Below are 27,589 nucleotides of genomic sequence, written 5' to 3'. Positions count from 1 at the left end.
GAGGGTCTTTTGTGCCCCAGAGGAACGACTCGAGACCCAGAGGCGGCAAGCCTTTTCTCCCAGGACGCCGCTAGACCATCGTCCTTTTTTTAATAAAAAAATGCCTTTAGCACACAGGACCTTTTAACTTTGGTCTGATTCCGTAGCCAGGGCGTACAGCAGTAGCCGCAGGCTGTTGTTGCATTGCTTCTTCACGCCGAGTCGGTCTTGGTCTTGTGCCCCCTGCTTTACCCGTCCAGGTTCCTATCGATTCCCAGCTCTCATGCATCCTTAGCCTTTCACTGCTTTTTTTTTTTTGATACCCCTCTTGGTCCTTTTCGCTCCATCGCTCGGAAATTCCAGGCCAATGCGCCCCTCCCCAGTGAGGGTGCAGTTTCCCCTCCACTTCTTCTGTTGCAAATGGCACAGACACCTGAGCCACTTGAAACCATCGTTCTTGAAACACTATCCTGTTCTCGGCAGGTCCCGGTCTAATCCAACTCAGGCTGGCTGGATCCGCCGTCTTTTGTCCGAGTTACTCAACTTCAGACCCATTGTGGCTCTTTCGTTCTGATTTCGAAAGTCGCAAGGCAGAGGGGAACTAAAGAATAGGAGTCCCTGCAGCTCCCCTCTTGCCAACCGGACGTGTACCTGTGGCATCTGCAACTGTTCTCTCCTGCGTGGTTCCGGATTAAAAAGTCCGTTTGGTTAGAAAAGTTCCTGGGAGAATACAGTGTTACCTCACTACTGGTCGAACTTCTCTTGTTCTCTTTTTCCCCCTCTCTTTCCCCCCCCCCCCCCTTTTTTTTCCCCTCTCCCTCTTTTACATTCGTTTTCGCCCTTCTGTGTGGTGCCATTATGCACCGTTGAAACTGTTCGTTCCAGAAATCCATTCGATCTCCCGCATCGACGACGGACGACTGACAACGGCCCTGACATCTCTCTGTTAGGGCCACGATCAAGATCCACTTGGGTCCTGTCGTTTATTTTTATCTTTTAAGCCTTATTTTCTGTCTAAATTTCCTTTCGGATTTTCCTCCTTCTCATTCCTCCTTTTGGACTTTCTCCAAACTCTCGTTCCCTGCAGTGATCTGAACCGAAGGAGCAACCGTTCGTTCATCTTAAAGTACTTCTTGCTGGTTGGTTTCAGCTCCATGATCTTTTGATCCTTACACGGCCTTCTGGATTCTTGGCTTGAGATCTCTCATGCGCCCCAATATCACCAGTGAACATTACCCCGACCTTCAATGTCTGCTAACCAACCCATCTGCCTCGGTTTTTTCTCTTTCCTTCTTTCTTTCATTTGCTGACCTTTGTTCTTGCTGTCGCTCTTGTCCCCGGTCTCCATTCGCTGCATCTCTAGCCCGCGTTTGCAATTATATCGGAGAATCCACGTGTTGATACACCGGTGTAGACGCATCGTTCCGTTTGGGAGGCTCTTTGGTAGTTCTGTCTTTCCGCTTGTTTCTTGTTTTCATTCTTTCTCTTTTCTTTCTTTCTTTCTTTCTTGATAATTTTCTGTTCCTTTTCCTTTACAGGTCCCGGTTCCGCGTTGGTTCCCTTTGCGTCTTGATTCCCCATTCTGGGTGGCGTTTGTTTTGCTCTTTATATTGTTCTGCATCCGTAGTCGCGTGACGCGTCACTCTTTATAGCTGAATCCCGGGTCGTGTCCTGGCGTGGTTCCCTCCGGTTCGTTTGTCGGATTCTCTGTCGAGAAGGGAAGCCTCTTACATTTGCTTCCATGGTCTGCTGGCTATGTCGAGTCTACCAGAGAGGCCATGGACTGAGGAGGAGAAGGTAGGTCTACCGATGCTCGCCTCGTGATGCGGTTGGATACGACCATCCTCGCTTTCACGACCACATGCGCTGTTAGCTGACGCATGGTGGCCAAATCTAGTACACTCTACTCACCGAAATCCTGAAAAAGGCCCGGGTTCCTTCAAGCTATCTTGTGAGAATCATTCGGGAATTCGATATTAAGCCAAGCTGGGCGGACATACCCTTTCCTCCAGGTACAGATCCGCCGGCACCTTCTGCTTGTCTTCTGCCTCTGGCACCCTGGGCCGATGCGGCTCGTGTCCTGATCTTGTTGATCGTGTATCTGGACGAGGCTCGTGAGCCTAGATAACTGGCTTGGCTTTGCTGACCCATTCTGTCCAGGGCGCTCCCTCAACTCCTGCCAGCTGGCATTCTATAACATGTATCAACATGCCCCGCTTTCTGCCAATCCAAATATTGGACCGTTCCCCCCACAACCCCATGAGCCCTCCGTCCCGGCTCCGATTCCACTGGACAATGTTATGCGCAAGAGGCCGTTTCCTCCGGACAAGGCAATCCGTGTGCCACGCGCGATCCAACCACGTCCCGCAACCAGCACGGCTTCCTACAGCAGTGAGAGTGGTGCATCGGCACTTTTGTCCCCGAGCTCGGAGAGCATCACTTACAGAGGCGAGCCCGCTCGGAAACGAGGTCGACCTAGCAAGGCCGAATCAGAGCGGCGCAAGGCAGCTGCTGAAGCCCGGGGAGAGACATATCCACCTCCACGGCGATCTAGCTCCAACAAGGTAAAAGGGTCGTCTACGCCTGCGAGTCCCTCCGGAATCGGACCCTTAGGGCCGCCGTTCAACCCTCAAGCCAGCAGCCGACCGTCGGATCCATTGCAACATGACATGCGCTACGTCCCTCTGCCGGGGAGACCACTGGCACTGATGGGTCCGAGTAACGAAGAGCGACCGAGGAATCTGCCAAATCAGGAAATGGGTCCTACAATGAGAGAACTCCCACGCCCACCAGAGATACGGCAGACACTTCCTTCGCCGCAAGCCTTACAATTGGGGCATAGGGACCCCCTCGCGCGGAGGGAACCTGGGGCACCCTTCGAACCTCGCCCGCCAGACAGAACCCCGTTTATGGAGAGCAACCGAAGGAGTCTAATACACCCTCCCAGCAGACACCCAGACGACCCGCCTACGTCGGCTCCGGAATTACCAATAAGCAGACCTTCTGAGAATAGACCAGAATGACGTTCAATCATTTACAACCACGAAAAAGCGTTTCCGTTTCTAATAGTCATTATGGCACGATGAGTGAACCACAACATTGATCACGAGTGATAGATAGCATTGGTCCGGAATCCCCTCCAGGAATCGAATGGAAATGACTTGTAACGAAAACAAAGCAACGAGCGACGCATAATTTACCCTCGTCTCTTCCGCCTTTTTTTCTCCGATTCCCCTTTCTTGCGTACCGGAGTTCTTCTTTCCGCTCTTCTAGCGGGGCGGCTCGATTGAAATTTGATTGCTCATATTTGGCGGACCTTTCTTGATCGATCTACCTTACCATTTTATCATGTCCGAGTTGAAGCGCCTGACAGACAGGTCCAATCCCTGCGTTGGCCTCTCTGGATCACCTTGTGCGCACAGCACACACGAGCTGGGGACCATGTAATAGTCGGTCAGGTCAGCCTTGTGATCAGGACTGTTTCATTTCACTTGGCTTTTTTGGTTTCCTTTTCCTGTTGTTATATGCATGCATGCTCCCTGATGACGCACTGAGTTGATGATCTTCTCTGCATATCAATTGCCCACATGATCGGATTTCGGAGGAAGCCCCCTCCTCCAAGTCTCGATTCATACGAATCATTGCTATGGAAACGATACTTCCGATTTCACTGTCTGCTTTCCTTGCTCTGTGTCTCTCTTTAATGCTTCCCCCCACCTTGTCATCAATGACCATATGCCCTTTCTCGAGCCTCCGTCCTTTTCTATACTTTTCAGATCTTGCCTTCTATTGCTACTTAGATTTTAATCACCTGACTTGTACAATTACTAATTCTTTAGTCATCAGATATTGACGAGATATGTACAGACTTAACTCTACGTCAAGAGGTCGCTGTTCACAATTGAGCACACCAAGAGTGAAGTGTGACAAAAGAATGATGTGGGAAACTGACAAGAATGCAAGAAGACGAAAAACTGTCAGTGATGGGTGTAAAAATTCATAGATCCTTGTCGTAATTCTAGCTGTATATCACCAACATTGACACAAGAAGCTTACGTATTTTTCGGTAAGCATCAGAACTGAAGTTTTGACAAGACCTTAGACCGACATGCATCTTGGGTACTTTGTATGCCCAGCCGGCATAATTTCAACAGGTGCCTTGGAAGCCTATGTTTATATAAAGAGTATAATACGCAGTGATCTCGCAAAACAAAGGCGATATCACTGGGTGCACCCCCCACATTTTCCGGGCAACTAGGCCTACGTCTCTTCTTTGCATTAATAGTACGTCCAGACTCTTTTCAGATTGTATCCTGGTTGCTTCTGACACGATTAAGTAAGGTCGGTAGCTGAGATGAAGGACCGTCCGGGTTCGATGCCTCGGGCGGCGTGGTTGTGGTGCCAGTTACGGAGAAGGACGCTGTCGGTTCTGGAATCGACGCAGATGATGGCGATGGATGGGTCAGCTTCTGCGCCTCTGCGTCCTTGAGCCTCTGCTGCTGCTCCAGCTGAAGTCTAATCGCGCTGACTGCGGAGCTTAAGCTTGAGGCAACGTTCTTTCTGCCTGCTCCTATAGCTAGATCAGCAGTATCTTGCCCTACTAACTTCTTCACATCATCTCTGCCTTCCACGCGACGAGTCAGGTACATCTTTGGTATGGTACCTTGTCGAGGAACAGTGCGTGTCCGAATTCGCTCTATTTCTTGTCGATAGGCAGTCTCATAAATATCGAACTCAGCGGCGCCTGGTGACTCGCTCACTATCATGTCCTCGTCCATCTCACCAGGCTCAGCTGATATTACAGTATCCGGTTCCTCGAATATCGGGTCGGATTCTGAGTGTCCATCTTCTATATCAGAAGAGCCAGTATAGGTTGATGGGCCAATGCACAAGAAAGGGAATTCCTCTTCGAGAGGATCACGTGCATGCCCACGAGTCCCCTCAGCACTACGCTTGGTAGTAACTGAGCTTGCTCGGGACAGTGGAATGAAAGGTGACGGAGAATGGGGGGTAGAGTTTGGTTGCGTGTCGTCAACAGAACCTCGTCCGACATTGATGCTGCGGCGGGAGCCAGAGTTCTTCCTCTCGAGCTCGGCGTTGGCAGCAGTTGTGCTGGTGTTACCGTGAAAATTGGCTGGCCCACTACTATCTGACGGCAGATTGGAAGATAGATCTTCGAGTCGATGATGGTATCCTCTCAAGACGTTATCTCGTTCCCAGGCCTTTCTGTTGTATGTGTTTAGGCTCTGGCTCTTATTGGTCGGCGACATATTGCCAACCGAAAAGCTTTCCTCTGGCTCCATTTCAAGGGGAGGCTCAACGAAATGGGCCTCGTGTTCTTGACCTAAGATACTTTGCATTGGCGAATCTGCCTTTTTGGGGTCGATGAGCCTCTTGAAATGTTTGACAGCTTTGATCTAGAGCCCGTTAGATTGCACCGTCGGGCCCCGCGAGACTGATGGAGGAGAGGGTTCTCTTTAGACATACCACGGCGAGGACATGGCCAATAGTCCTCGTAATGGCTGAATTCATCTCTTCTTCCGTCGGGAGGCCAACAATCTCCGCTGTGTTTTCACTCTCTGATAGCAGAAGGTCCAGCCCATTCTTCGTCACCCACGGATGTTCCTATATATCACCTCATAAGCAAGGCGCCTAATGCCATGGCATGGCGCTGACTCAGGCTTACTCGTAGCTCCTCCATCTGTATCCTCTTTGCCGGGTCCTTCTCCAGAATCCGTGTCATCAAGTCTCTGAAGTTGCCATCGGTCTCCCCTTCGCATACCACAGGATCATTCTTAATTGCTTCGTACAGCTCGAAAATGCTCTGCTTCTCGAAGGGCAGCTTGCCGTATCGAAGACAATATAACGTAACACCCATCGACCATATGTCCGCCGCCTTTCCAGAGACATCCCCATGTTTCACTACGCATAACTCCGGGGGAAGAAAAGCCGGCGAGCCGGCCGATTTCGCGGTGAACATGCTGGAATCCTTTTCAAACATTTCCGACACGCCAAAATCGACGACCTTCAGGACATCGTCAACCGTCAAAAGACAGTTGTCCGGCTTGATATCTCGGTGTACGATCCCTTGAGCATGGAGGTATTCGATTCCCAGAATCAAATCACGGAACCAACATCGGCACTGGTCGTCATCATATGGATCGGCTCTCTCCTCGAGCCCGACTTTCATGATAACGCCCTTCTTGCACATTTCCATGACCATATATAACGAGTCCTCCGCGGGGTCATCTAGGACCTCCATCAACGACACGAGGTTATTGTGATTCAGCTTTTTCATGATGGCGATCTCTTCCTTGATCAAGTATAGAGCGTTTTCCTTGTGCTCCTCCTCGCCTGGAGGACGGCGATGCAGAGGGGAGTTGAAGCCATCAGAAGGGCGCTTGGGGCCCCGAGGTCTGCGCAAAAGATGCGACTGTGCACGCTTCCGTAGACGGGCCTTGGAAAACTCCTTCACAGCCTAGACGATCGGATACCGTATCAGCCCCGGTCACAAATAAATAGCAGGGGGTAAAGGGGGACCGACTGTGCCGGAGGTGGGGAAGTACATACGTATTCATTTCCAAATTGATCTGTGGCCAGATGCACTGCGCCAAATGAACCTCTGCCGATTTCCTGCTTTATCACATATTGATTGATCCTATGTTCTGCAGTACCATCGTCTTGACTCGTGGTATATTCAGACCGGGCATTGAGCGTTTCCTGAGTGCGACGTTAGTTCCGGGTTATCGACTAGTATGGACAGGTGGGAGAAAAAGGAATTGGAGGACGGGACAAATGACTGCCAGTGGAGAGGGGGGATTTCTATAGCCAAGGCAGAGAGAGGGGAGTTAGTTCACCTTGACGGGACGTCGAACTATTGGATTCCGGCGGTGGTGTCTCTGAGGGCTATCGTATGAAGGGGTCGACCTGCGGGGACGACTTCTAGATCAGCAAGCAATCCGTCGGAGCGGCTTGCCAGGACCGACGAGTTCAACATTCTCCCGACTCCACGCAAGGAGGTCGAACTCACCCATAGCGAAACGGTTGCGGACGGTCAGTGGGGGGGTTCGGACTAGCATCCTGCTCGGGGAACTCGGTATTCCCGGGGGCCATTGAATACAGCGGAGGCCGGGACGATGGGGACGAGTGCGGGAGGTAGGCTGGGCACTGAGCAGAGCTCTGGTGAGGAAAGGGCCGTTAGGTCGGCGGATCTTGGCTGTCTCGGCCGGAGGGGAGGAGGGGAGGAGGGGAAGAGGGGGGGAGAGGGGAGAAAAATAATAATAATAATAATAATAATAATAATAATGGCGGCTGCCTGTGGTTCGGATGTGGGGAAGAGGAGATCGGGAGGGATGGAGATGCTCACTAGTATACCAAACAAACAAGCCAGGGTCCGAACCGGAGATAGAAATGTCTGGGGCCTGGGAACTGAGAAGAGGGGGAGGGGGGGTGATTATTATTTGGAGTGAAGATGAAGAATGGCTATTTTTGTTGACAAGCTGGGGTCTTGTGCTATGAATAGTACTGTGGATATAGACCCAGAGTGACTGAAACAACAAATATACCCAGAGGAAGGATGATAACATTGCCTTCCACAACCGCGGATCCGTTGTTCTCCCGCCCTGAGCCACCGGCGCCCCTCACCGCCCGCGCGATGAACACCCAACGCTTACTTCCCCTCCCGGCTTCCCCTTCTTCCTCCTCCTCCCCTCTATATCCCTCTCCCCTTTCCCTCTCTGCCATTCCCCCCAATCACTCTCCGCACAATGGTGGTTTATTCCTTCTACATTTTTGACCGTCATGGTATGTACTTCTCCCCTCTCCCCCTTCCACCCACCCCCAACCCCGCCCATTGGAGATGCTAACCCCGTTGCTCGCTCGAACAACTAGCCGAATGCATCTATAAACGACGCTGGCTCCCGCGTCCCAGCTCCGTCGTGGCCAGCAAATCCTCCCGTCCAACCTCCGAGGCCTCGGCGCCGGCTACCGCACCCCCCGCGATATTGGGCCAGTCGGCGCGCACCACCGACGACGATGCGAAGCTGATCTTCGGCACGGTGTTTTCTCTGCGAAACATGGCCCGCAAACTAGGAGGCGAGGACGACAAGTAAGCACCGGGCCGGGTATAGCGCGTGCGAAAGGGCCGGGTCTGACAATGAGCGGCTACAATCCAGCTTCGTGACATATCGCACCAGTCAATACCGGCTGCACTACTACGAGACCCCCACCAATATCAAGTTCGTCATGCTCACCGATATCAAGAGCCCGAGCATGCGCGTTGCCCTACAGCAGATCTATATCAATCTTTATGTCGAATATGGTATGCGACCGTGATCTGGCATGGACACAGTGAAGCGGCATAGGCATAGACTGACTGTTTGTCTCCTTCCAGTGGTCAAGAACCCATTGTCTCCAGCGGAACACCCAGGTGGGGTGGGGGTAAACAATGAGCTCTTTGAGGAGTCCTTGGAGCAGTTCGTGGTAAGTGCCTTCTTTCGTTGTATCGTTGGACTCGCTCTCATACGGCCATAGACTCGGGTTTTGTCTTGACGCCTATGTCCATCCGCACGACGCCCTCAGTTCATTTCGGTGGAAATGCGCCACCCCAAAGCTCGCGCAGGGAAGCTATGTGTATAGAGCTTCAACCCAACAGAAGTCCCGGCGAGCTGAGACAGCTCCACGTCGCGTCCCTAGGTCGCCTCGTGCTATCATCCAGCACCGAGCTTGAATACGGTCGAAATGCAACAAGCACTGCCTAGTCAGAACTATGCCCGATACTGACGCCCTGCAGACAATTTTCATTCAATGAAGACAGCCATTTCCAAGGTGGCTCTGGAATACTTACGCCTGTGAAGCTCAAAGTCCACACACGGCACCCAGGAGAAACGATCAGACTGAGGAGAAGTCGATGAGCGTTCTACGGGTGAGGATAACGATTTATATGAATTATGTCAAAAGCTGTACATTTCAAATTATACTCGCCCTTATTTTAACAAGTGATAACCATAACACCTCAAACCTTATTGCCCCACCATAAAGCTTAGCTAAAGCGACACCCCGGTATTTCCATAGAGAACGTCATCAGGCAAGTCATCCTCGTCAGGGCCCTCATCGTACTGATTTCTCGCCTGGGGCTTCGCGCCACGTGTACGACCCGAGATGGCGTTCGATTGGTCAATCGCTTCGTCCTCGTCCTGGGCTACGGCGAACGTGTTAGGCGTCGTTCCACCAACACCGGTGAGATCCAAACCTACCGAGCCGCTGGTCCGTGTTAGAGAACAGGGGCTGCATGGGATCCTCGATAACATCCTCATCCCCCTGCAGTGGGATCTGATCCCTCAAGCTGGGCTGGGTCTCACGAGCATATGTGCTGTCGCGAAAAGCACCCGACAGCGGTGAGGGGTCGTTCTGATCCTCGAAGGCATCCTCCGCCTCTCTCTCGTAGCGGTTGGACATGCTTGCTTAATGGCAGTGTTGGATGGATGGGGAACGTAAATGGCAGGAAGAGGTATGCAGATCGTGATGTGAATCTTCGATATTCCCGCGTACTCGGGTCGTTCGCAGGGTAGTATATAAGCTTCTCAGGATGCCTTCTTTGGCAGGTTGATGCAAGTCTGAGGTCAAAACGGTGTCACCCGCCGCATCGAGATCGGTGATGATATTGAGGTGCGATAGAGTTCAGGTTAGGTTTGGAATATGTCAAGGTTGTTTAACTCGGGAGTCCAGTGGAAGGGTTGTCTCGTCGGATGGAAGCCACTCGGCGAAGCCAGCTCAATCTTCTGGACTAGGGCAACCCAAGGGGCAACCCAAGGGACGTCAGCGGCAGGGCCCAGACTGCCGAACCTGGATCCAAGCAAACCGTGCCGCATATCTCAACGGCGCGGATGTCGAGGTAAGTCGCCACGGCCTGGACCAGACCAGATCAGACGGCCGTCACCATCCTTCACCGCCGCCCACTTCATCATGATTGTGATTGCTGGCGCTGGTGCCCAATGAAGTTGTGCCAGAGGTGGACGTACTGGGTTGCGGCGTTGTTGTTCATCCACACTCTCGCCATCATTGCATGTGGCTGAATGGTGTTCTATGGAGGAAGGAGAAGGACGGCCATGGCTCATGGCTCATGGCTCAGGGCTCAGGGCTCATCTGACTGTGCCTTGCTCGAGGAGGGTCCGAGAGGCCGTGTCCGATAAGTTTGGCATGCGTAGAAAGACGAGATTTGCCAAGGGAAGCTCCGGGTGACTCAGAGGAATAGACGGTCAAGTCAATCCATGACTCTCCTTGGGTTTCTCTTTTTTTTTTTTTTTTTTTTTCGGCAGCCTGTCTCTCTTTCCGCTCCCAAGGTTTGGTTTGCCGTACAATGGATGTGCATGTTGTATAGATAACCACCTCGAGGGGTCCTTGAGAGATCCTGATGGGGGGGTCTCTCTCTCTCTCTCTCTCTCTCTCTCTCTCCGCATGATCAAGATGTAAATCTCCGGGACCCGTCATCTGATAACTGAGGATGCTGTTGCTAACTTGCTACCGCCATGTCAGTTCCCACAAGTTGAGTCGATACCTAGGTAGGTTGGGTATCTATCTGCCATGTCCCTCTCCTCCAACACGCAGGAATGCATCGATGTGCGCGGTACCCCGTACGCGGCATCTAGTCGGTTTCAACCTTCAAGCATCGCGCAGCAGCTTAATCTGGGACGGGAAGGGCGACGCGGATGCGGCGAAGCTTGAACCCCGTCCATCGGGCGTTCATTCGCTCGGTCGGTCGTCAACTCGTCAGCCCTCTCCACCGTACCTAGGAGGTATCTCCTCCGTACTATCTAGATGGGTAGTGATGTGCTAGGGCCGTCGATGAAATTAAGGACGCCGGGGATCCAGTCATGTCTCATCAGAGTCCAAACATCAGACAAAGTGGTGGGTGAATGGTAGATGGTCAGACCACCGCTACGGTACGGGATGAATACACGCCCAAATTCGATGCCAGTAATTGCCAGGCCCATCATCCTACCGTACTAGTACCCAAGGTGTGGTCCAGGTACGGTGGGTGTAAGTGGTAAAGTTACCTACTAGCGGTCAACGAGGGCAACAAACCGCCCATAAATACCTAGTAGATAGGTACATATACAATCAATGCACATGCTTTCCGCAGGTGCCTAGAAGCCAAAAGGACCCTAATGATAATATTATGTAGTGGATAAGGTACCTAGTAGGTAAGTACTAAGGCAGTATCTTAGATACTACTGTACGGAGTACTTCGTAAGGTAAGGTACTTACTCCGGACATATTCCCCATCGATCTTTCACCCATTGTTCACCTACCGATCTTACCTAGGTGATTCCCACTTAGGTCGCTACTGTATGAAATACTGAATAATAATAATACGTACCTCCTGGGTGTCCACCCGTACCTACCTAGTATCTACGAATCTACCTTGGATAGGAATGGAGGTAATGGATGCATCAGGTGGATGGTTGGCCGGAACCGAACCGTATCGGAAAGCGGATGTCGTTCCGAAACCCCTCATTTCGGTACACCAAACATGTTTACTCGTATACATACAGCATACCTTACCCTTCACAGGTCTTCTCAGTAACCAGTTGGTGGTTTTTCCCCTTGCTATCAGGCTTGCTTTGGTTTCCTTTCTTTCTTTCTTTCTTTCTTTCTTTTTTTCCCCCCTAAGGGATCTGTTGTTGCTTTCCAACCCGATTGCTTTTTTTTGCGCGCCCGCAGATGTATGCGGCCGGAGCCAGGGTATAGATCCCATTCCCACACAAGTCATCCACAGCTCTCAGCTCGCTCCTGCACATCTAACGTACGGAAGAAATGGTCGCACTTCCGTCAAGTATGTACGTACCATCACTGCTGACAATTCCGGGAGAGAACGGGGGAAAGGGGTGAGGGAGCAAGCTGACTCCTGCAGCTGTGCAGCTGTTGAGGGACTGGCCACGATTCTATCCTTACAACATGCATCAACTTTTCTTATGCGCACCGTAGACCTTACTACGACTACTCCGTACTTACTACTACCTTTCTACTAGAAGTAGTAATATCTCCAGCTTTTACGGACTGCGCTGGACTGTACGAGGCAGTAATCGACCCAATGAAACAATGAAATCGTGCGCGATCAATTGATCGGACCCTTGTCCCCTTCCTCGGCCGGGGGTTTTTTTAAGTGTCCTCAAACTATACTAGAAATCCGTACATACACAGTAATAACAATAGCAATAGCAGCAGCAGCAGCAACAACAACAACAACAACAAGAACAACAACAATGATAATAATGTTTCTATCTATTTATCTAGACTGTAGACAAGACATTGCGATGATTGATTGAAGGCCATTCGGGGCTGACCCCACTCAGCGCCGTGCATCCACCAGCCCAGCATCCCACTCGAGGCTGCATCGCCATCGTGGCCAGTAGATACCGCCACTAACAATGGCGTCGGGACGGGCTTCTCCCTTCTGTCTCTGCTTCTCGTTGGCTTCCATCTCGGTCATTGGCTGGGAAAAATCCCTCGTGCAAATGGATCTCAACGCCATCCTCCTGCGACACTACGATGCAGACAAGGCAGGCATGGGTTGGCTTGGAGGCCCTTCATGTCCCACAACTGACTGGGTAAGGTTGACTGGAAGCTAAGAGTAGTACTTACCTGGGAGTCTCTAGTAACCCCGTCGGCCCTCCAGGTCAAACATCTACCCATCTAGAAGATACTACCTACTAGATACTAGATAGATACTTACAAGCCAAGCAACGCACCTGCACTCTGCAGGCTCTCATCTCGGTGCCCCAACCCTAGCATCGTCGCGTGGGGATTGGATCCACCCGGTGTCTAACCCTAGCAATAGCGGATGGCATGTGTCTTGTATTATTTTCGCTTTCCCCCTAGTGGTACAAATCCGAACCCCGCCCCATCGCTATCTTACAGACTCACGGACTTGGGGAGCACAGCAACTGCCGTTATCTAATATCCATCGATCCATTTATCTATCTGGCTTCCTTGGGTGGAGGAACTGAAGGGATGTCCGGACCAGCTCTGCCGGCGATATGGGGTACTATGGTTATCAGCAGGATCTCCGCAAATCAACCACCCTAGTAGAACCTCCTCCCTCCCACGTCGCACCCCCGTCACTAGGTAGATAGATTCGTCTTCTCCAAGTCCGTCAGCCTACTCCAGACTAGCTCTCCTCGTTAGTCTGAGCCGAGGTCCGGCGCAGGTGCTTTCGCTTTAAAGTGTACACGGTACACCCCGTGGCTGATTTGACGGCGAGCCCACGTCATTATTCGCAAGGCCCGATCCAGTCAGTGCTAGGAGCAGTGTGTTGGTGGATATCACCGTGTTGAGCCGGAGCACACGCGACGAGGACGCACGTTGATTCATCCGGATATAGTAATAGGAGAGGGTGTTTGTTCGACACACGAATGGCCGCAAAGGATAGCGCTGCAGATGATTATCCTGCGTTCTTGGGATGCCAATGATAGAAATGCTCGGCGTGAGCAATGACCGCCAGACGGCTCGAGAGTTGCTCGACTTGCATCCTATAGCTGCTTGTTTAAAAGTGCTTGGGGGTACGAGAGGCGGCGGACGCCGACTTGGCCTGCCTGCTTGTCGGTCTGCCTTCCTGCTGTGACTCTGTCGTCGCTGGTCCTCAACCAAGCTCGTCCGTCCAGAAAAGAAGGTCAAATTGGATAACTCACGACGCCTGTTCATCCTGATTTTTCACACCTGCTGACCCCGACACCCGGATCCTCGAGACACTGAACCCCGAACGGGGCGTGTGCATGAAGGAAAGTTGCCTCCATCTCAAACCAACCCCATCCTCCAGTGGAATGGACAGAGGACGATGGGGCCATGATCTGATCACAGGCTAGGACCGGATGTCAAAAGTAAGGAGGAAGGGGGGGGGGGGGGAGCTCAGAGGATCGAGGAGAAGGCGTGCGAGAGCCAGACTCATAACCATCCAGTGCCCTCGCCGCGACGTCGACGGTCGTTGGGGGGAGGTTCATGCAACAGTTTTCGTGATTGACGTGTGAGGGTTCCACGACAGATGGGATGTGGTATATCGCTGCTGCCCGAGGGATGTTAAACCCCTTCCCCATACAGACATACAGGGTCCAGTTGACATTATTGGGCTAGCTGGTAGCAAGGAGTATGGATGTACTCCGTCGATGGCCAAAGACTCTGCAGGCTCGCATGAAATAAGCAGGCCCGACATGGACGCCGGTAGGCAGACAAGATACTATGCTTGGCAGGTAAGCAGTGACTGGTGGATGCCGAGTCCCTTCGGTCCCTCCCTTAGGTGCCTACTACTACTACTACTACTACTACTACTACTACTACTACTACCTAGTAGTAGTCTAAGGTCTAAGGTAGTAAAGTAAGTACTAGTAGGGGTTTACCCCTCATGCGGGTAGCATGACATGCCAGTCTAGATACTACTAGTAGATAGAAACGGAGCCCTCCGTAGTCCGTACTACATACATTTTTTTATTTTTCGGTTTCTATCTAGTATCGGTCAGTGTTGAACTTCTGTCTGACCAGTCGCGAGCCCTCCCAAAGCCATCGGCTCCCCATCCATGATGTGCGGGCCCCGCGGACCCGAAGGTTTGATTGAGGCTGTGCGGCCCCTGCAGTATTATGATCCGAATTTTAAGGTCGCGACGAGGAACACTCGAGTCGCGTAAACGTCATTTTGGGGGAATGTGCGAGACCAAGCGAGACCAAGCGTGGAGTCTCTCCGCGGCCACGGAGGCGAACGTCATCCGACTGATTTTCGTGAACGAAATGAGGGGAAGTTGCTGGACAACCACAATAACGATAATAAGAATGAATGGGTGAAGAATGGGATATGGCTGTGCGTAAACGAGGCAGCTGGATTTGTTACTACTCCTACTTAGTAGGTAGCAGTAGAAGGAGTATCTGCTGCTGTTGCTACCACCACAGTATCAAGTACTAAGTATCGAGGAATCCTACAAAGTGAATGCGGAAGAGGACCCCATTTCGGAAGATTATTACTAGCCATCTTCCCTTAAGTTGTTCTTTCTTACTTACTTACTTACTTACTTACTTAGAGTGACAAACAGGGTTTAGTACAGCTGCGCAGCATGCCAAAGGTGACTACTACTAGCAGTAGCTACTAACTAGTAGTTAGTAGTAAGGTACTACTAGGTAACATGTACGGCTGGAGTGACGGATGCCCGCGCCACTTTGGTATGGGCAGGTACCTAGGTACCAGTAGTTAGTTAGCGACGATTGCGGATTCACTCTTACCTAAGATACCTAAGATACCTAGTAAGTACCTTACGGAGTAGTACGAACCTCTATAAAAAACCTCGTTTACCAAGTACCCGGGCAGTCATCGTTCATCGTTATATCTACCGAGTCATAAAATCTGACAACGACCTCAGGATCGGAGCTACCAGGAGGTACTTACTACCTAAGGTACTACCTTACCTAGTAGGTATACTACCTTACGTCGTAGGACCGACCTCAGGCGTGGTGATCAGTGGTGTGGCTGCAACCTGTACAATACCATACCGTTCCAGTACCGGAGAGACAACGCAGAGGGAGGGAGGCGCTGCCCGTGCTTCCACATCCGGTAACAACACGAAAAGTCCCTCATCTTTGTATGTAGTAGTAAGTAGTACTACGGAGTCGCCTCCACAGTGTACGCAGCCATTACGAGTGCGAAGCCGTAAGTTGGTAAGTGGAAGAGGGGGACCCTCCGTGACAGTACATTCACCGCACAGGTTCAACACTGGTTCCCACTTCCCACACACTGCTGAGATTAATAAGACCATCCTATCGAGGAAAAGGACTCGTTGCTAGAAACTGCCAACCAGCCAACCAGCCAACCAGCCAACCAGCCCACTCTTCTCTTCTCCCCCCCCCTCCCCCTCCCCCTGTCTCCCCCCTCTCCCCCAATAATGAATAACCCCCATAGGAATTTCCCTACTCCGTACTGACTGGTATACCATCTCATCCCTAAGTGGACTGACTGTTCGGTGGGTGGGTGGTGGTGGTGGTAGTATCTAGTAGTTAGTTAGTCGTAGGTTAGCTAGCTTACCACACCTGCGACGTCCGCGGCGTACTACTGTACCCGTTAAGGTATTTCAACCTCGCCCCCCCGTAGCCAGGCCGCCCACTGCAACTGAAGAGGTCCGTCGTCTTCCTCCCTCCGTACAACAACACCTTTTCCTGGGGTAAATCATTAGGTTTCATCAGCTCAGCTGTGCCTCACTGCCTCACCTCACCTCATCTCATCTCTACCTCTACCTCTCTTCAACCTCGCTTCATCTCACCTCACCCACCTCCCTGACTACAAGAAAGAAAAAAGAAGAAGAATAATAATAATAACATACTGGAATTCGCAAGGCAACAAGCCCAGTCTGCTTAGTTATCTACATTCCAGGCCTGGAGGCGCCGTGTGCTTTTTGCTCGCTTTTCTTTTCTTTTTCTGTTTCTGGTTTCTTTATTTGCAATTTCCACCACCCGCGGTCCCTTCCGTCACTACCACCACCTAGACCCCGGCGCCTCAGGCCACTACCGCGACCACGCCCGGCTGGGGCCACCGCAACTTTTTTTTGTCTTCTCTTCTTCTCCTCCCCTCCCTCCTCTCCCTCTCCTCCCCCTCTCCCCCGCCGGTTCTCTCAGCTTTCCTCTTCGGCTCTCAATATCCCTCATAAGCCATTGTCTTTGGCCTCTGCAGCTTCGTGCTGTAGGCTTGCACTTCCCCACCTGGTCACGGGGGCAGTCTTGTTCCTCTTAACCCTCCGTGCACATACCCTTTCACACTACCGCACATGACTCCACAATCAGCTTCACCTGTACCTTCCGCAGTCTCCTCCACCGCCGCCTCCCAGATCTCACACGATTCTCGAGATGGAGAGCCCCAGGTAACACGTGCCTTCGCGGGCATGAACCTGTCCGCCATGAACGGGGAGGTCCTCCCCGTTCCCCCCTCCAACAAGTCCTCTCGACCGACCATGGCCAATCGTATCTCTCGCATGTTCTCCAACACGGGGAAGTCGACCACCCCGAAGGAGCCGGAATCACATCGCGACTTTTCCGATAGCAGTACCGAGAGTATCAAAGCGCCCTCCAACAATGGTAGCATCAAGCAATCCAAGCCCTCCTCGAAACCTTCCTCCAAGCCGTCGTCGAAGCCCTCCTCCCGAGCTCCCTCCCGGCAGGCCTCGACCAAAGAAGAGAATGAAAGAAAGGCGAAGCCCGGGAATGGCAAAGAGCATAAAGAAACGCCCGCCGTTCACAAGCGCTTTGAGGTGCCTGCGGATGGCCCTCACACCCATCACCTCAGAAGCGCAAGGCGACAAGAGAAGCTAACCGATCTGCTGCGAGACATGCTAGGTGGTGGCAGGAAGAAGGATGATCATGTTGAAGAGCAACAGCTGTCCTTGATGTCCACCTGGATCGACCAATTCAAGAATGAACGGGATAAGTTAGCCGCGGACAAGAAAGGTGGTCCCAACGCCACGGCTTCGCTGGTGGACAAATATGGCAAATGCCAGGAGATCGTGGGCCGTGGCGCCTTCGGTATTGTCCGGATATCCCACAAGGTGGATCCGAAAGATTCGAAGGTTGAGCAGCTATACGCAGTGAAGGAGTTTCGCCGGCGTCCCCAAGAAACCACAAAGAAGTATCAGAAACGGTTGACCTCTGAATTCTGCATTTCCTCCTCCCTTCGTCACCCCAACGTCATCCACACTCTTGACCTTTTGCAAGACGCAAAGGGGGACTACTGTGAAGTCATGGAGTACTGCGCTGGCGGCGACCTTTACACACTGGTGCTGGCAGCTGGGAAACTGGAAGTTTCCGAGGCGGATTGCTTTTTCAAGCAGCTCATGCGTGGCGTTGAATACATGCACGAGATGGGCGTGGCTCACCGCGATCTTAAGCCCGAGAATTTGCTTTTAACCACTCACGGGGCCCTCAAAATTACCGATTTCGGCAATGGCGAATGTTTCCGTATGGCTTGGGAGAAAGAAGCTCACATGACGGCGGGACTCTGTGGTTCAGCCCCTTACATCGCGCCCGAAGAATATGTCGAGAGGGAATTCGACCCACGAGCCGTTGATCTTTGGGCGACGGGCGTTATCTACATGGCTATGAGGACTGGGCGCCATCTCTGGCGGGTGGCCCGGAAGGATGAAGACGAATTCTACCAGCGGTACTTGGAGGGTCGCAAGCACGAGGATGGTTATGCGCCCATCGAAACCTTGCATCGGGTAAGAGCGGCCCCCCTGCCATCGAATTACAGGACGCATCAGCTTACAAGTCCCACAGGCCCGTTGTCGCAACGTGATCTATTCCATTCTTGATCCGAATCCTTCCCGCCGCATTAATGCCTCGCAGGTCTTGAAATCCGAATGGGTTCGCGAGATCAAGCTGTGCAAGGCTGGCGAGGAAGGATACTGATCCCGATGTGATGTGCCGTGAGGTCTCTCGAGGGCTCAGCCGGCGTATCCGAGAGGGAGACATGGTCTCAGCGGGCTGATCTGGAGTTGTTCCGGGCTGTGTATCCCTGGTGGTGACCTGCTTCTCTCTGCCCGTTGTGACTGTGTCAAAAAACCATAAACCCGGGCGGTTCGTGTGTTTCTCCCGTTTCTTTTTTTGGGGTGGTTCGATCCTTCTTTGCCGACTGTTCTATAGAAGGAGGCACCTTTGATTTCTACACTACTATACCGGCGCATGTTTTCTGTCTTGATTTCCTTTTCTCTTTTTTCCCCTTCTTGCCTACTAGCTCGTGGGCTTAGTTTGGTCGTCATGTTTTCATGCCAATGCAACGAAGTGTCATGACCTATGAGCCACATTTCCGTTTTCCAGCTTTTTCATATTAACGTTCCATCACTCTCCCCAGTTCAGGCACCCCCGATCATGTTTTCCTCTATGTTTCTGGGGCCTTTCCGGAGGGTTGGAGGGAGATGGTCCTTGGCGGGGACTGCCGTGCGACTCGGGTGTCTTCCATCGCGCTGACTGCCGTATACTTTCTTTAGCCAAGGCGCGATTCTTTCGGGGCTGACTGTGTTTTCTTTTCTCCTTGGACGGTGTTTATTTCTGATGGTTTCTGTGGGATGTAGGGTTCCGGGAAACTGTATCAATATGGGTGGGGTGAATTTCTTGGGATACCCCTTTGCAGCATCTGTTCCAATATGACCATCCTTGTCATGATTCTCTTATGTACTTTTTTGATATTTTTCCTTCCCCCCCTTTTCTCCTTGTGAGCATGTCGAGAAGCCTATGCATAGCGTTGTGTTTGGGGGCATTTGTGCGTCATGTGCGCTGTCGACCTTTACACCGCAGGGGTGTGCCGGTCATCGACCCAGTCTCAGCATTAACTGCACAATGGTCCATACCGAGTCAGCATGTAGTACTCTGTACATACAAAGTATATCCAACATTATTATGCTGTCTCCCCCACGGGCTTGTTGTCTCCATGGTAGTCACCCCATGGACGGGAATCCCATGTTCCATGCCGACTGGGTCGGTAGGAAAATTTTAGTGGGCCACCTCCTGGCCTCGATCGAACGCGGAAAAAAAAACTCGTACAGGATTATCTACATTCCGACAGCCACCAACAAACAACATTACTGTTTAGTTTGTGTAAGTATGATGGGGTCCAACCTAATGTCTTGGCTTCTTATAGTGCATGCATCGTATGGAGGAGAACCTAGGGTTTAGGGGCCTACTATCCTTGTTTCCTGGCCCGCCAAGACTCCCGGCATTCGCCCACTCACTCTCACTCTCAGCCCGCATGCCAGACCCAGGTCTGGACTGGAACTGTGGCCAGTCTTCTGCGGCATATTGTGCATGCAGCAGTGCCAGGTAGTAGTAGATACTCCCTACTTATGCATCAGACGCCTCAGGGAGATCGGCTGTCCAATGAAGCCGGGTGCTGGCGACAGACCGTTTCCGTCCGGGCCTGCAAACGGAGGATACGCCGGAACGCGAGATCAAGCTTGCTTGGCGCATCATGCAGCCCCAGAAGGAGCCCGAGCCATTAGTAGTACTAGTCAATAGGAAGCGATCCTCGGAGGGGCCCTACAGCAGGACGGAAGACTTTTACATAGGTACGGTGGCTCGGGATGGTGGATGGGTGGAGATCGACAACAGCTCAGCAGCTGAGGGTCGGTCCTCACCGTATGGCCGGCCATGTAAGTACGAAGTAGATATAGGTAGGTATGATTTTCTGGTTGAGTGCGCACAGTACTCCGTACATCAAATTCTTTGGTCCTGACTCTTTGCCCTTTCGAGACACGGTCCAATCCCATCGTGGAATATCAGCCCTATGCAGCTCGGCTCGTCCAGCTCCAGATGGAACGATAGGCAGCTTGATGATTATGGGCACTACCCTGTACTGTATGTCCAGTAACTATCCCGTAGCACGCAACCTACCTACCTTACCATCTGGCCCCCGTCCATATCAGTATTGTTGGACAGAATCCATCCACCGAGGGTCAACCACGATGTACCAACCGTGATCAATACTAGGTCAAAGGGCTGATCGATCCTTCCTAGGGTTTAGGGACGTGGTCCGATAAGCCTCATTATCCAAAATGACTGCTCTGGAGTTCGTCGAACAAGGGATCAAGGGAAAGAAAGACCTTCTAGAAGGAGGGTGGTTGTTTGGATTGGGCTGCGGCTAAGGGGAAGTACTATAAAGTACTACACTTGAAGTACGGAGTGATAACTAAAAGGCCATGACGTCTCCAGCGACTCAGGTACCGCTGTGTGCAACTGACTGACATCACGATCGTTTGTAGTTGGAAGTCGGAAGACGGAAGACGGAAGGCAGACGGCTGTATGACGTCAGCGGACGAGGGGAGGGTTCAGTTGAAGTACCGGTTACGGTATGTACCGTATTGTCTAAGTTACTTACTTACCACCTCCTACTTACCTTCCGCTGGGAGCCTGGGACGAGCTCGACACCGCCACGGGGGCACAGCCACCCCGAGCCCTCCATCGGGCATCGCCATGCCATGTCTGTATACCCTCCGCCTGTTCCCCTTCTCCGTCCCCACAACCATCCTCTCCGGCTCTCTCATTGAGCATCTCTCTCGTCTGCTACCTCGCCCTGACAAACATTCAGACCTTCGAAACTCTCCTCCTTCTAGAACCACCACTCGATTCATCCCACCGCTAGTTGCCAGCCATCATGTCCTGGGCAGGTCCGCAGAATCCCCCCTCTCCCCCCCCCCCCGAATTCTTGCGCCCAAAAGGGTTCTGACAGGTCACTATGGAAATTACAGGATTCAAGAAAAATGTCAACCGCGCTACCACGCAGGTGATGATGAAGACGGGTACGTTGCTCGTCTCCCCCCTCCTTCCCCATGCCCCGCCATCATCTCCCCGCTTGAGCCGAACCGGTGATCAAGCATGAGGAATTCGACCCGATGCGACGACAGATACTGACATACGGCGCCGGTCGGAACAGGGCATGTCGAACGTACCAACGATCGCGACTATGAGATTGAAGAACGGTATGGTGTCTCACGGGCGCATTGATCGATGCCTTGGTAACTAACGGGCATGCACGCAGTCGGTATCGGACCATGGAAGCCGCCGCCAATCGGCTACAGAAAGAGGCGAAGGGATATCTGGACTCTCTGCGAGGTATGCTGGTTTGACGTCCACTCCTCGGGTTTAGGTCGGCATGGTGGTGCTATGGATACTGATTCGTGGACGATGAACAGCCATGACGGCCTCCCAGATGCGCATTGCTGAGACCATCGATGCATTCTACGGCGATGCGGGAACCCGCGATGGGGTGAGTCGGAGCTACAAGCAGGCCGTCGAAGATTTGGATGCCGAAACGATTAAGGCTTTGGATGGACCGTACCGGTATGTTGGTTCGATCTCGGATGGGTGGATTTGGGTCCGCCGGACGCCGACTAACTTGACCGCCTAGATCAACCGTGCTGGAGCCCATTTCCCGGTTCTGCGCATACTTCCCCGATATCAATGAATGCATTAAGAAGCGCAACCACAAGTTACTCGATTACGATTCGATGCGCGCCAAGGTGAAGAAGCTGGTTGAGAAGCCCGACAAGGATGTCACGAAGCTCCCTCGGATGGAACGCGAGACCGAGATCGCCAAGCAAGCATATGAGCAGCTGAACGAACAACTCTTTAATGAACTGCCACAGCTGATCGATCTGCGCGTGCCGTACCTGGACCCCAGTTTCGAGGCTCTGGTGAAGATCCAATTGCGGTTCTGCGCGGAGGCATATTCGCGCATGGCCCAAGTACAGCAGTATCTGGATGCGGAGACGAGAGATCAATACGCCCGGGGCGATCTGGATAATCGGGTTGAAGAGGTGTTGCAAGAGATTCGGGATTTGAGCATAGCGGGAACTGTCTGATCTTTCTGTATTGCTGTGGGGTGGTTTTATTTTAGTGCTTGTTCTATTACCCTGTGTGCTGACTCCTTTTTTTTTGATAGCCGCTCTAATTACTTTTTTTTTTGGCTTCCGCATTCAGATAGCCCCTGGTATCTCATTGTTAATATTGCTCCTCTTGGTGATCTATTCCAACCAAGAGCTATGTCTCCGTGAGGCGTATGGAGAAGGGGAGGAGGGGGGGGGGGGGGTCCAAATGCTCAATTACATGGGTATCTACAATTCACCGGTATAATCATCTATGTAGTGATCCACGCTCCATTCCATTGTCCCAACCACTACTGTCACGAACCGCCCCCGTCCCGGTAGAGCTCATCGGCCAGCGCCTCCATGACGGGCGCCGCAGCGGCACGCACTGCAGCCAACTCTTTGGGATTCATATCCGCGAGAACATAGTCGGACACGTCCCCGCGGTTTCTCGTTTCGGGACGACCGATGCCCACCCCGATGCGCAACACGGAGAGATCACTGGACGCTCCCTTGGGGGGCCACAGGCCTTTACCGCGCAGACTCTCGAAGGCACTGATGAGACCTCGATGGCCACGCAGACTGGCTGCCTCGGGTCCGCCCCTCCTCACCCGGACCTTTCCCAGCGGGGCCTCCAACTCATCATGGAGAATGACGAGCGTCGGCCCGAAGTGTCGCAGGGAGAGGGGATCGACGCCGCAGACCTGCCATTCTGTCTTCTCGGGACGGGCAATGTCGGTGGCGGTCCGGACATGGCCGCGCTGGACGAGGGATTTGAACGTCTCGGACTGGGTGGAGGAGAGCCAGGATTGGAACTGGCGGACCAGTTTGGGACCGGACTCGTTCATGTAGGCCGGACTGTGCCAGGTTTTGTAGAAGAGGGGGCCATTGGCCGCGATGGAGGAGACCAGAGGCGCCCTGGCTGGAAGGAGGGGGATTATCGCATCGAGGAGGATGTGGCCGGCGCTGTGGCGGGTTTGACGATAGGGACGGGGATTGCCGATGGAGGCGATGAAGAGGAATCGTCGCGGGGTTTTGAGGGTCGAAAGGGCGGAGGCGGAGGAGGAAGGGGTGGTAGGTGACATTGGAGGAGAGAGGAGAGAAGAGAAGAGAAGAGAAGAGGAGGAGGAAGAGGAGGAAGGAGAGTAGTGGAGAGACAGAAGGGGGGGGGGAGGAGGAGGAATAACAATGAGGCCGTTTACTTTTTCTTTCGCGACGGGGAGAACTTAACACTGACTTTACCCCACTCATCTACTACTCATCCTCCTTGGAAATAATATTCGCATCGCATTGTCGACAAAATCAACACACAGGCTTTCGAACCCCGGAAGATCATCTAGATATCTAGGTACAAGACAGTCCGTTAGATTTCTCTGCCACTGCCTATTTGCGACACATCCACATCGCGACTGCCACTGGTCGGTCAATCGGTCGATCAGTCAATCAATCAACCTGACTCCCCTCATTTCTTCAAAAACCTACACCCACTGGCGCACCAGATAGACGCCCATCTCTCGGGACCCCAGGGTACGCCTGGCTATCAGACCCAGGAACCAGGATCGAGACGAGGAACGGAGGAAACATCGGCCCCGATCTGTCAAGTCCAGCTCCCCAGAACGGGTCTCTGGCAAGTCGCATGGGGTCGAGTGCTGCACCGATGGGTCTGGCGATACCTCTCAGCCTCTCAGTAAGCAGCATGCGCGTTGCAGGAACTAGCTAGCCTCCTCCAGCCTCCGTGATGTTATCGCTGCCCTCCTTACCCATATTCCGGCCCTCTTCTTCCCTTTCCCCTGACAGCTGGCGAGATGTCTGGCACGGAGCCAGCGTGAACTCTACCCATCCAGGCTAGCCACTCTACTCTGCTGCCCCTCTCACCTTAAAGAGCCCGGTTGTTATCAGGAAGTATTCGTGTTGATCGCCCACAGCCTGGCCCACTGCGTCCTTCTCGAAGGACTCCGCTTTTCTTTGCTTTTCCCTCCTTTTTGACCGACCAAGAGCCATGGACAGTGCATCTCCCACGTGTCTGTGAAGCTCGACTGCAGGTTCGTGGCTCATGCTCGACGAGCCCGCCTGATTGTGTGCCCTGCTTGTCGCGAGTTTGCGGCTTTCTACGGGCACGAAGCAGTGACACGAAGTGTGGCTTCTGAAGTGGTCGGGCGCGCGTGCATTCGCTCCCCATCAACCGTCCTCTATAAACACCGAGCTTGATGCACCATTCTCTTCACCGACCCGCCAATTCCGTCATGTCATGGAGGAGCAAGACGTCCAGCCGTCGGGACAAGATGTGCCTATCGTAGAGGAGAGCAAGGACGAGCGTGCGCCGAAGGGAACATGGGAAATGCATCGCCTGTACCCGGCGTCGGAATCAGGCTCGGATTCCCAGCCTGGCTCCGACGAGAGGTCTTCATGTAAGCCCAGACCCCGTCAGCCGAACAGACAAGATCGTGATCCGGAGTGCTTGCTAATCGTCACGTTGGAACTTCTAGCACCTCCATGATTGCCGTTCTTGAGAATGGCCGGCGATACTGTAACGGCACCTATTTCATGCCCAACGATGGGCCCGAGCAAACCCGTCTGAACGTCATCCATCAGATCTACCTTATCCTACTGGACGGCCGTCTGACCGCCGCCCCCGTCGCCTTGGATACACCGCGGATGCGCATCCTCGATGTCGGCACCGGCCCGGGCGACTGGGCTATCGAAATGGGCACCGCCTACCCCGACGCCGCTATAACCGCCTCGGAAATCGGCGTCTTCGAGCACGGCCTCGGTCACGTCGGCCTCCCCAACGTGTACTTTCAATTGGATGACGCTCGTGACGAGTGGGCATACACCGACGGCCCGTTCGATCTGATTCACTTGCGCGGCCTCGCTGGCGCCTTCCCGGACTGGCCCTTCGTCTGTTGGCAGGCCTTTCGGCACCTCGCTCCTGGGGGCTATGTCGGGAATGCCGACACCGACTTCTCTGCAGATGCCGTGACCTCCATCTCGGCCAATTCCTACCTGCGCCTCTTCTCCGCCCTGCGCTCCGCCACTGACTCAACCGGATATCCGTGGGATATGAGCCATCTCGGGTCCACGGTGCTGAGTGCGGAAGGTTTCGTCGATGTCGATGTCTATGAATACACGTTTCCCCTTGGCCTGGGGCCCGATACCCCTCGCGAACGGACCTTGGGGAAGAAGGCCCTAGTTGCTCTCCTGGAGGGCCTGGAGGCCTTCAGCATCCGCCCGCTTACGGCAACATATGGCTGAGTGGCGGAGGAGGTCCGAGATCCTTGTGACCAAGTTAAGACGGAGCTGCTCAGGGGAGGTCTTCAGGTGACCGCACGGGTACGCATTGTCACGGGTAGGAAGCCCCCAGCCCTGTAGCTGGAATGTTGGACGAAATGGATAAATACTCTGGATTGCTTCACGCTGCCAGTTGACATATTAAAGTACGTGGATGTACCGGGCAACTCCCGTGTCTATTTTTGAAGATTGACGTTCGGGTTGAAGGGGACCAGGTATGAATCCCTCTCGAGGGAGACCAGACCAGATCGTGATGTTTATATTTCTATACACAAAACCAGATAGTTGTGATATCTCCATACCATGGCAGACAGGCAAGCTATACACGCGAGAAGAAAAAAAATGATAAAAAAAACCAGTCAACCAATGAATCAATCCCTTTTTTTCTCATCCAAACTCCGTCCGAACCCAATGCTGTCGAACCAGGCGAAAGGCTAGAAACAAATGAAGTACGTAAAGACCTAAATCCACAGACACCGACTATAGTTGAAACTTCGTCCGCGTCTTCTCCATGCCTCCCTTCCACTCCCATTCCTGGCCACTGGCCCGTTGGATCCCCTTATCAACGCGACGCAGCTTGAGGGTAAAGCGGGGTCCCAGCTCCTGCATACCGGCCCGGATGCCCTCGGCGCCCTTCATTTCTTTCCCGTCGGCGCCGACGACAGCCTTCTCAGTCTCACGCTTCTCCCGGAACACGTACCGGTGCCGGCGGAAGAAGAGATAGTCGCGACTGTTGAGGACGGTGACGACCTGGCGGCCCTCAATGTCGGGCTGCGCGGGGAACAGGGTGCGGAAGAGATGGGCAGTCAGCAGACCCAGCGGGGTGCGGAAGTTGTTCAGGATGAGTTCGGGCCAGTGTTCCGTGGCGTTACCGTGGCCGGGGATGCGCTTTCCCTCGACCCAATTGTTCAAGGAGAAATGGAACATGGGCCCCGTAGGCAGGTGAACGATGTCCAAGCCCGCGGGCTTCTTCTGGTCTTCGCGCAGGATGACCACGGCTGTGTAGTTGCGGTTGGAGGCGAACTTGGAAATCTCGCGGATGGAGAACTGGTGGGCAAAGCGGTGCCGCGTGCGACGGACATAATGCGAGTTCGGGAACAGGTCCGTCAGCAGCTGGGCTTCCTGGTGGAGGGTCGAGTTGAGAGAGGTAGTGATCAGGATCTTGGGAGCGGGCGGCTTTTCGGTGTTGAAGAGGGAGGGGAATTTGGCGGCCAGGGATTCGGGAACGAGGCTCAGGTTGGTGCTCTTGGTCGATTGCGACGGGCTGGTCGCACGCTCGGTAGCCGATGGAAGCGTCGATTTCCGGCCGCGACTGTCGTTCGCGTCCTTCTTGCTCTTCTTCTTGCCGCTGTCACTGTCACTGTCGTCACCGTCCTCGTCGTCCTCATCCACATCCTCCTCATCACTGCTGGCAAGCATACTGTCCACCTCGTCGGCGTCGTCATCATCGTCATCCGACTCCTCGTCTGCAGATTGCTCCGGGCCCTTCAGTGGACGATTCAGCTCATCCTCCTCCTCCTGCTTGCGCCGCTTGATACGCTCGACGTCAACGCTCAGTCCTAGCCCATCCTCAACGTCACTGTCGGCATCGTCCCAGACACGCTTGCGGTCGATGGTCAGAGGAATATTGCGCCTCAGACGCTCTTCCTTCAACTTGGGATTCTTGGCTTCTTCCTTCTTGAAGGCGTATCGTTCGGCGCGGCGCGTCGAGTCCTTGGCGCGCTTCCGCTTAATATGGAGGAGTTGGCGTTGGATTTTGTTGCGGGGTTTGACGTCGAAGCCCGCATCGGGCGGAGGCCGGGTCATGGACTTCCTGGAGCCCATTTTGGTATGTATGTTGGGGGGGGGTTGTTGTTGTTGGGGAGAGGGGTCTGCAACTCGACTACGAAGAGAAAGATGCCAGAAAAATCTGGCGGAATAACCACTGGGCCGGCGGTGAGCGTCAGCGC

The 27,589-nt window shown here is 53.2% G+C and overlaps 10 protein-coding genes across 10 annotated transcripts; 5 read left to right on the top strand and 5 right to left on the bottom strand.

The window, feature by feature from the left end:
- Positions 1–1,734: 1,734 nt before the first annotated feature.
- BO70DRAFT_355650 (putative AT DNA binding protein) lies at positions 1,735–3,002 on the top strand (the record flags this gene model as incomplete). The annotated part of the gene is made up of 3 exons (XM_025541904.1): positions 1,735–1,776; positions 1,877–2,093; positions 2,140–3,002. 3 exons carry the CDS (start codon positions 1,735–1,737, stop codon positions 3,000–3,002), a joined length of 1,122 nt encoding a protein of 373 aa, XP_025395785.1.
- Positions 3,003–4,082: 1,080 nt separating this feature from the next.
- Positions 4,083–7,536, bottom strand: BO70DRAFT_321976 (putative calcium/calmodulin dependent protein kinase). The gene is made up of 7 exons (XM_025540537.1): positions 7,346–7,536; positions 7,010–7,158; positions 6,837–6,906; positions 6,550–6,699; positions 5,666–6,457; positions 5,467–5,604; positions 4,083–5,396 (listed from the first exon to the last, which is right to left on the bottom strand). Exons 2-7 carry the CDS (start codon positions 7,090–7,092, stop codon positions 4,281–4,283), a joined length of 2,349 nt encoding a protein of 782 aa, XP_025395784.1. The 5' UTR covers positions 7,093–7,158; positions 7,346–7,536; the 3' UTR covers positions 4,083–4,280.
- A 164-nt stretch (positions 7,537–7,700) lies between these two features.
- Positions 7,701–8,962, top strand: BO70DRAFT_365483 (TRAPP subunit BET5). Its single transcript, XM_025544080.1, has 5 exons — positions 7,701–7,782; positions 7,870–8,086; positions 8,154–8,299; positions 8,372–8,460; positions 8,512–8,962. The coding sequence occupies exons 1-5, from the start codon at positions 7,746–7,748 to the stop codon at positions 8,527–8,529; spliced, it is 507 nt and encodes a 168-aa protein (XP_025395783.1). The 5' UTR covers positions 7,701–7,745; the 3' UTR covers positions 8,530–8,962.
- BO70DRAFT_365481 (uncharacterized protein) lies at positions 8,956–9,750 on the bottom strand. The gene is made up of 2 exons (XM_025544079.1): positions 9,234–9,750; positions 8,956–9,178 (listed from the first exon to the last, which is right to left on the bottom strand). Exons 1-2 carry the CDS (start codon positions 9,433–9,435, stop codon positions 9,024–9,026), a joined length of 357 nt encoding a protein of 118 aa, XP_025395782.1. The 5' UTR covers positions 9,436–9,750; the 3' UTR covers positions 8,956–9,023.
- A 3,004-nt stretch (positions 9,751–12,754) lies between these two features.
- On the bottom strand, positions 12,755–13,881 carry BO70DRAFT_365477 (uncharacterized protein). Its single transcript, XM_025544078.1, has one exon. It carries the CDS (start codon positions 13,678–13,680, stop codon positions 13,198–13,200), a length of 483 nt encoding a protein of 160 aa, XP_025395781.1. The 5' UTR covers positions 13,681–13,881; the 3' UTR covers positions 12,755–13,197.
- Positions 13,882–16,772: 2,891 nt separating this feature from the next.
- Positions 16,773–18,405, top strand: BO70DRAFT_399777 (serine/threonine protein kinase SAT4; the record flags this gene model as incomplete). Its single annotated transcript, XM_025546885.1, has 2 exons — positions 16,773–18,215; positions 18,274–18,405. The coding sequence occupies 2 exons, from the start codon at positions 16,773–16,775 to the stop codon at positions 18,403–18,405; spliced, it is 1,575 nt and encodes a 524-aa protein (XP_025395780.1).
- A 2,347-nt stretch (positions 18,406–20,752) lies between these two features.
- BO70DRAFT_389872 (amphiphysin-like protein RVS161) lies at positions 20,753–22,432 on the top strand. Its single transcript, XM_025546110.1, has 8 exons — positions 20,753–20,837; positions 20,898–20,968; positions 21,077–21,155; positions 21,237–21,287; positions 21,422–21,467; positions 21,527–21,600; positions 21,681–21,828; positions 21,896–22,432. The coding sequence occupies exons 3-8, from the start codon at positions 21,143–21,145 to the stop codon at positions 22,347–22,349; spliced, it is 786 nt and encodes a 261-aa protein (XP_025395779.1). The 5' UTR covers positions 20,753–20,837; positions 20,898–20,968; positions 21,077–21,142; the 3' UTR covers positions 22,350–22,432.
- Positions 22,433–22,572: 140 nt separating this feature from the next.
- BO70DRAFT_389871 (aminoacyl-tRNA hydrolase) lies at positions 22,573–23,511 on the bottom strand. The gene has a single exon (XM_025546109.1). The coding sequence runs from the start codon at positions 23,435–23,437 to the stop codon at positions 22,670–22,672; it is 768 nt and encodes a 255-aa protein (XP_025395778.1). The 5' UTR covers positions 23,438–23,511; the 3' UTR covers positions 22,573–22,669.
- Positions 23,512–24,831: 1,320 nt separating this feature from the next.
- BO70DRAFT_365473 (class I SAM-dependent methyltransferase) lies at positions 24,832–26,011 on the top strand. The gene has a single exon (XM_025544077.1). The coding sequence runs from the start codon at positions 24,846–24,848 to the stop codon at positions 25,602–25,604; it is 759 nt and encodes a 252-aa protein (XP_025395777.1). The 5' UTR covers positions 24,832–24,845; the 3' UTR covers positions 25,605–26,011.
- BO70DRAFT_365472 (rRNA-binding ribosome biosynthesis protein RPF1) lies at positions 25,872–27,483 on the bottom strand. The gene has a single exon (XM_025544076.1). It carries the CDS (start codon positions 27,462–27,464, stop codon positions 26,121–26,123), a length of 1,344 nt encoding a protein of 447 aa, XP_025395776.1. The 5' UTR covers positions 27,465–27,483; the 3' UTR covers positions 25,872–26,120.
- Positions 27,484–27,589: the final 106 nt, after the last annotated feature.

This window comes from Aspergillus heteromorphus, assembly GCF_003184545.1.
Source record: "Aspergillus heteromorphus CBS 117.55 chromosome Unknown BO70scaffold_31, whole genome shotgun sequence".
In the NCBI taxonomy this organism is placed as follows: Eukaryota; Fungi; Ascomycota; class Eurotiomycetes; order Eurotiales; family Aspergillaceae; genus Aspergillus; species Aspergillus heteromorphus.
The sequence above is the reverse complement of the archived record's forward strand: the minus strand, read 5'-3'. Positions and strand labels throughout refer to the sequence as shown.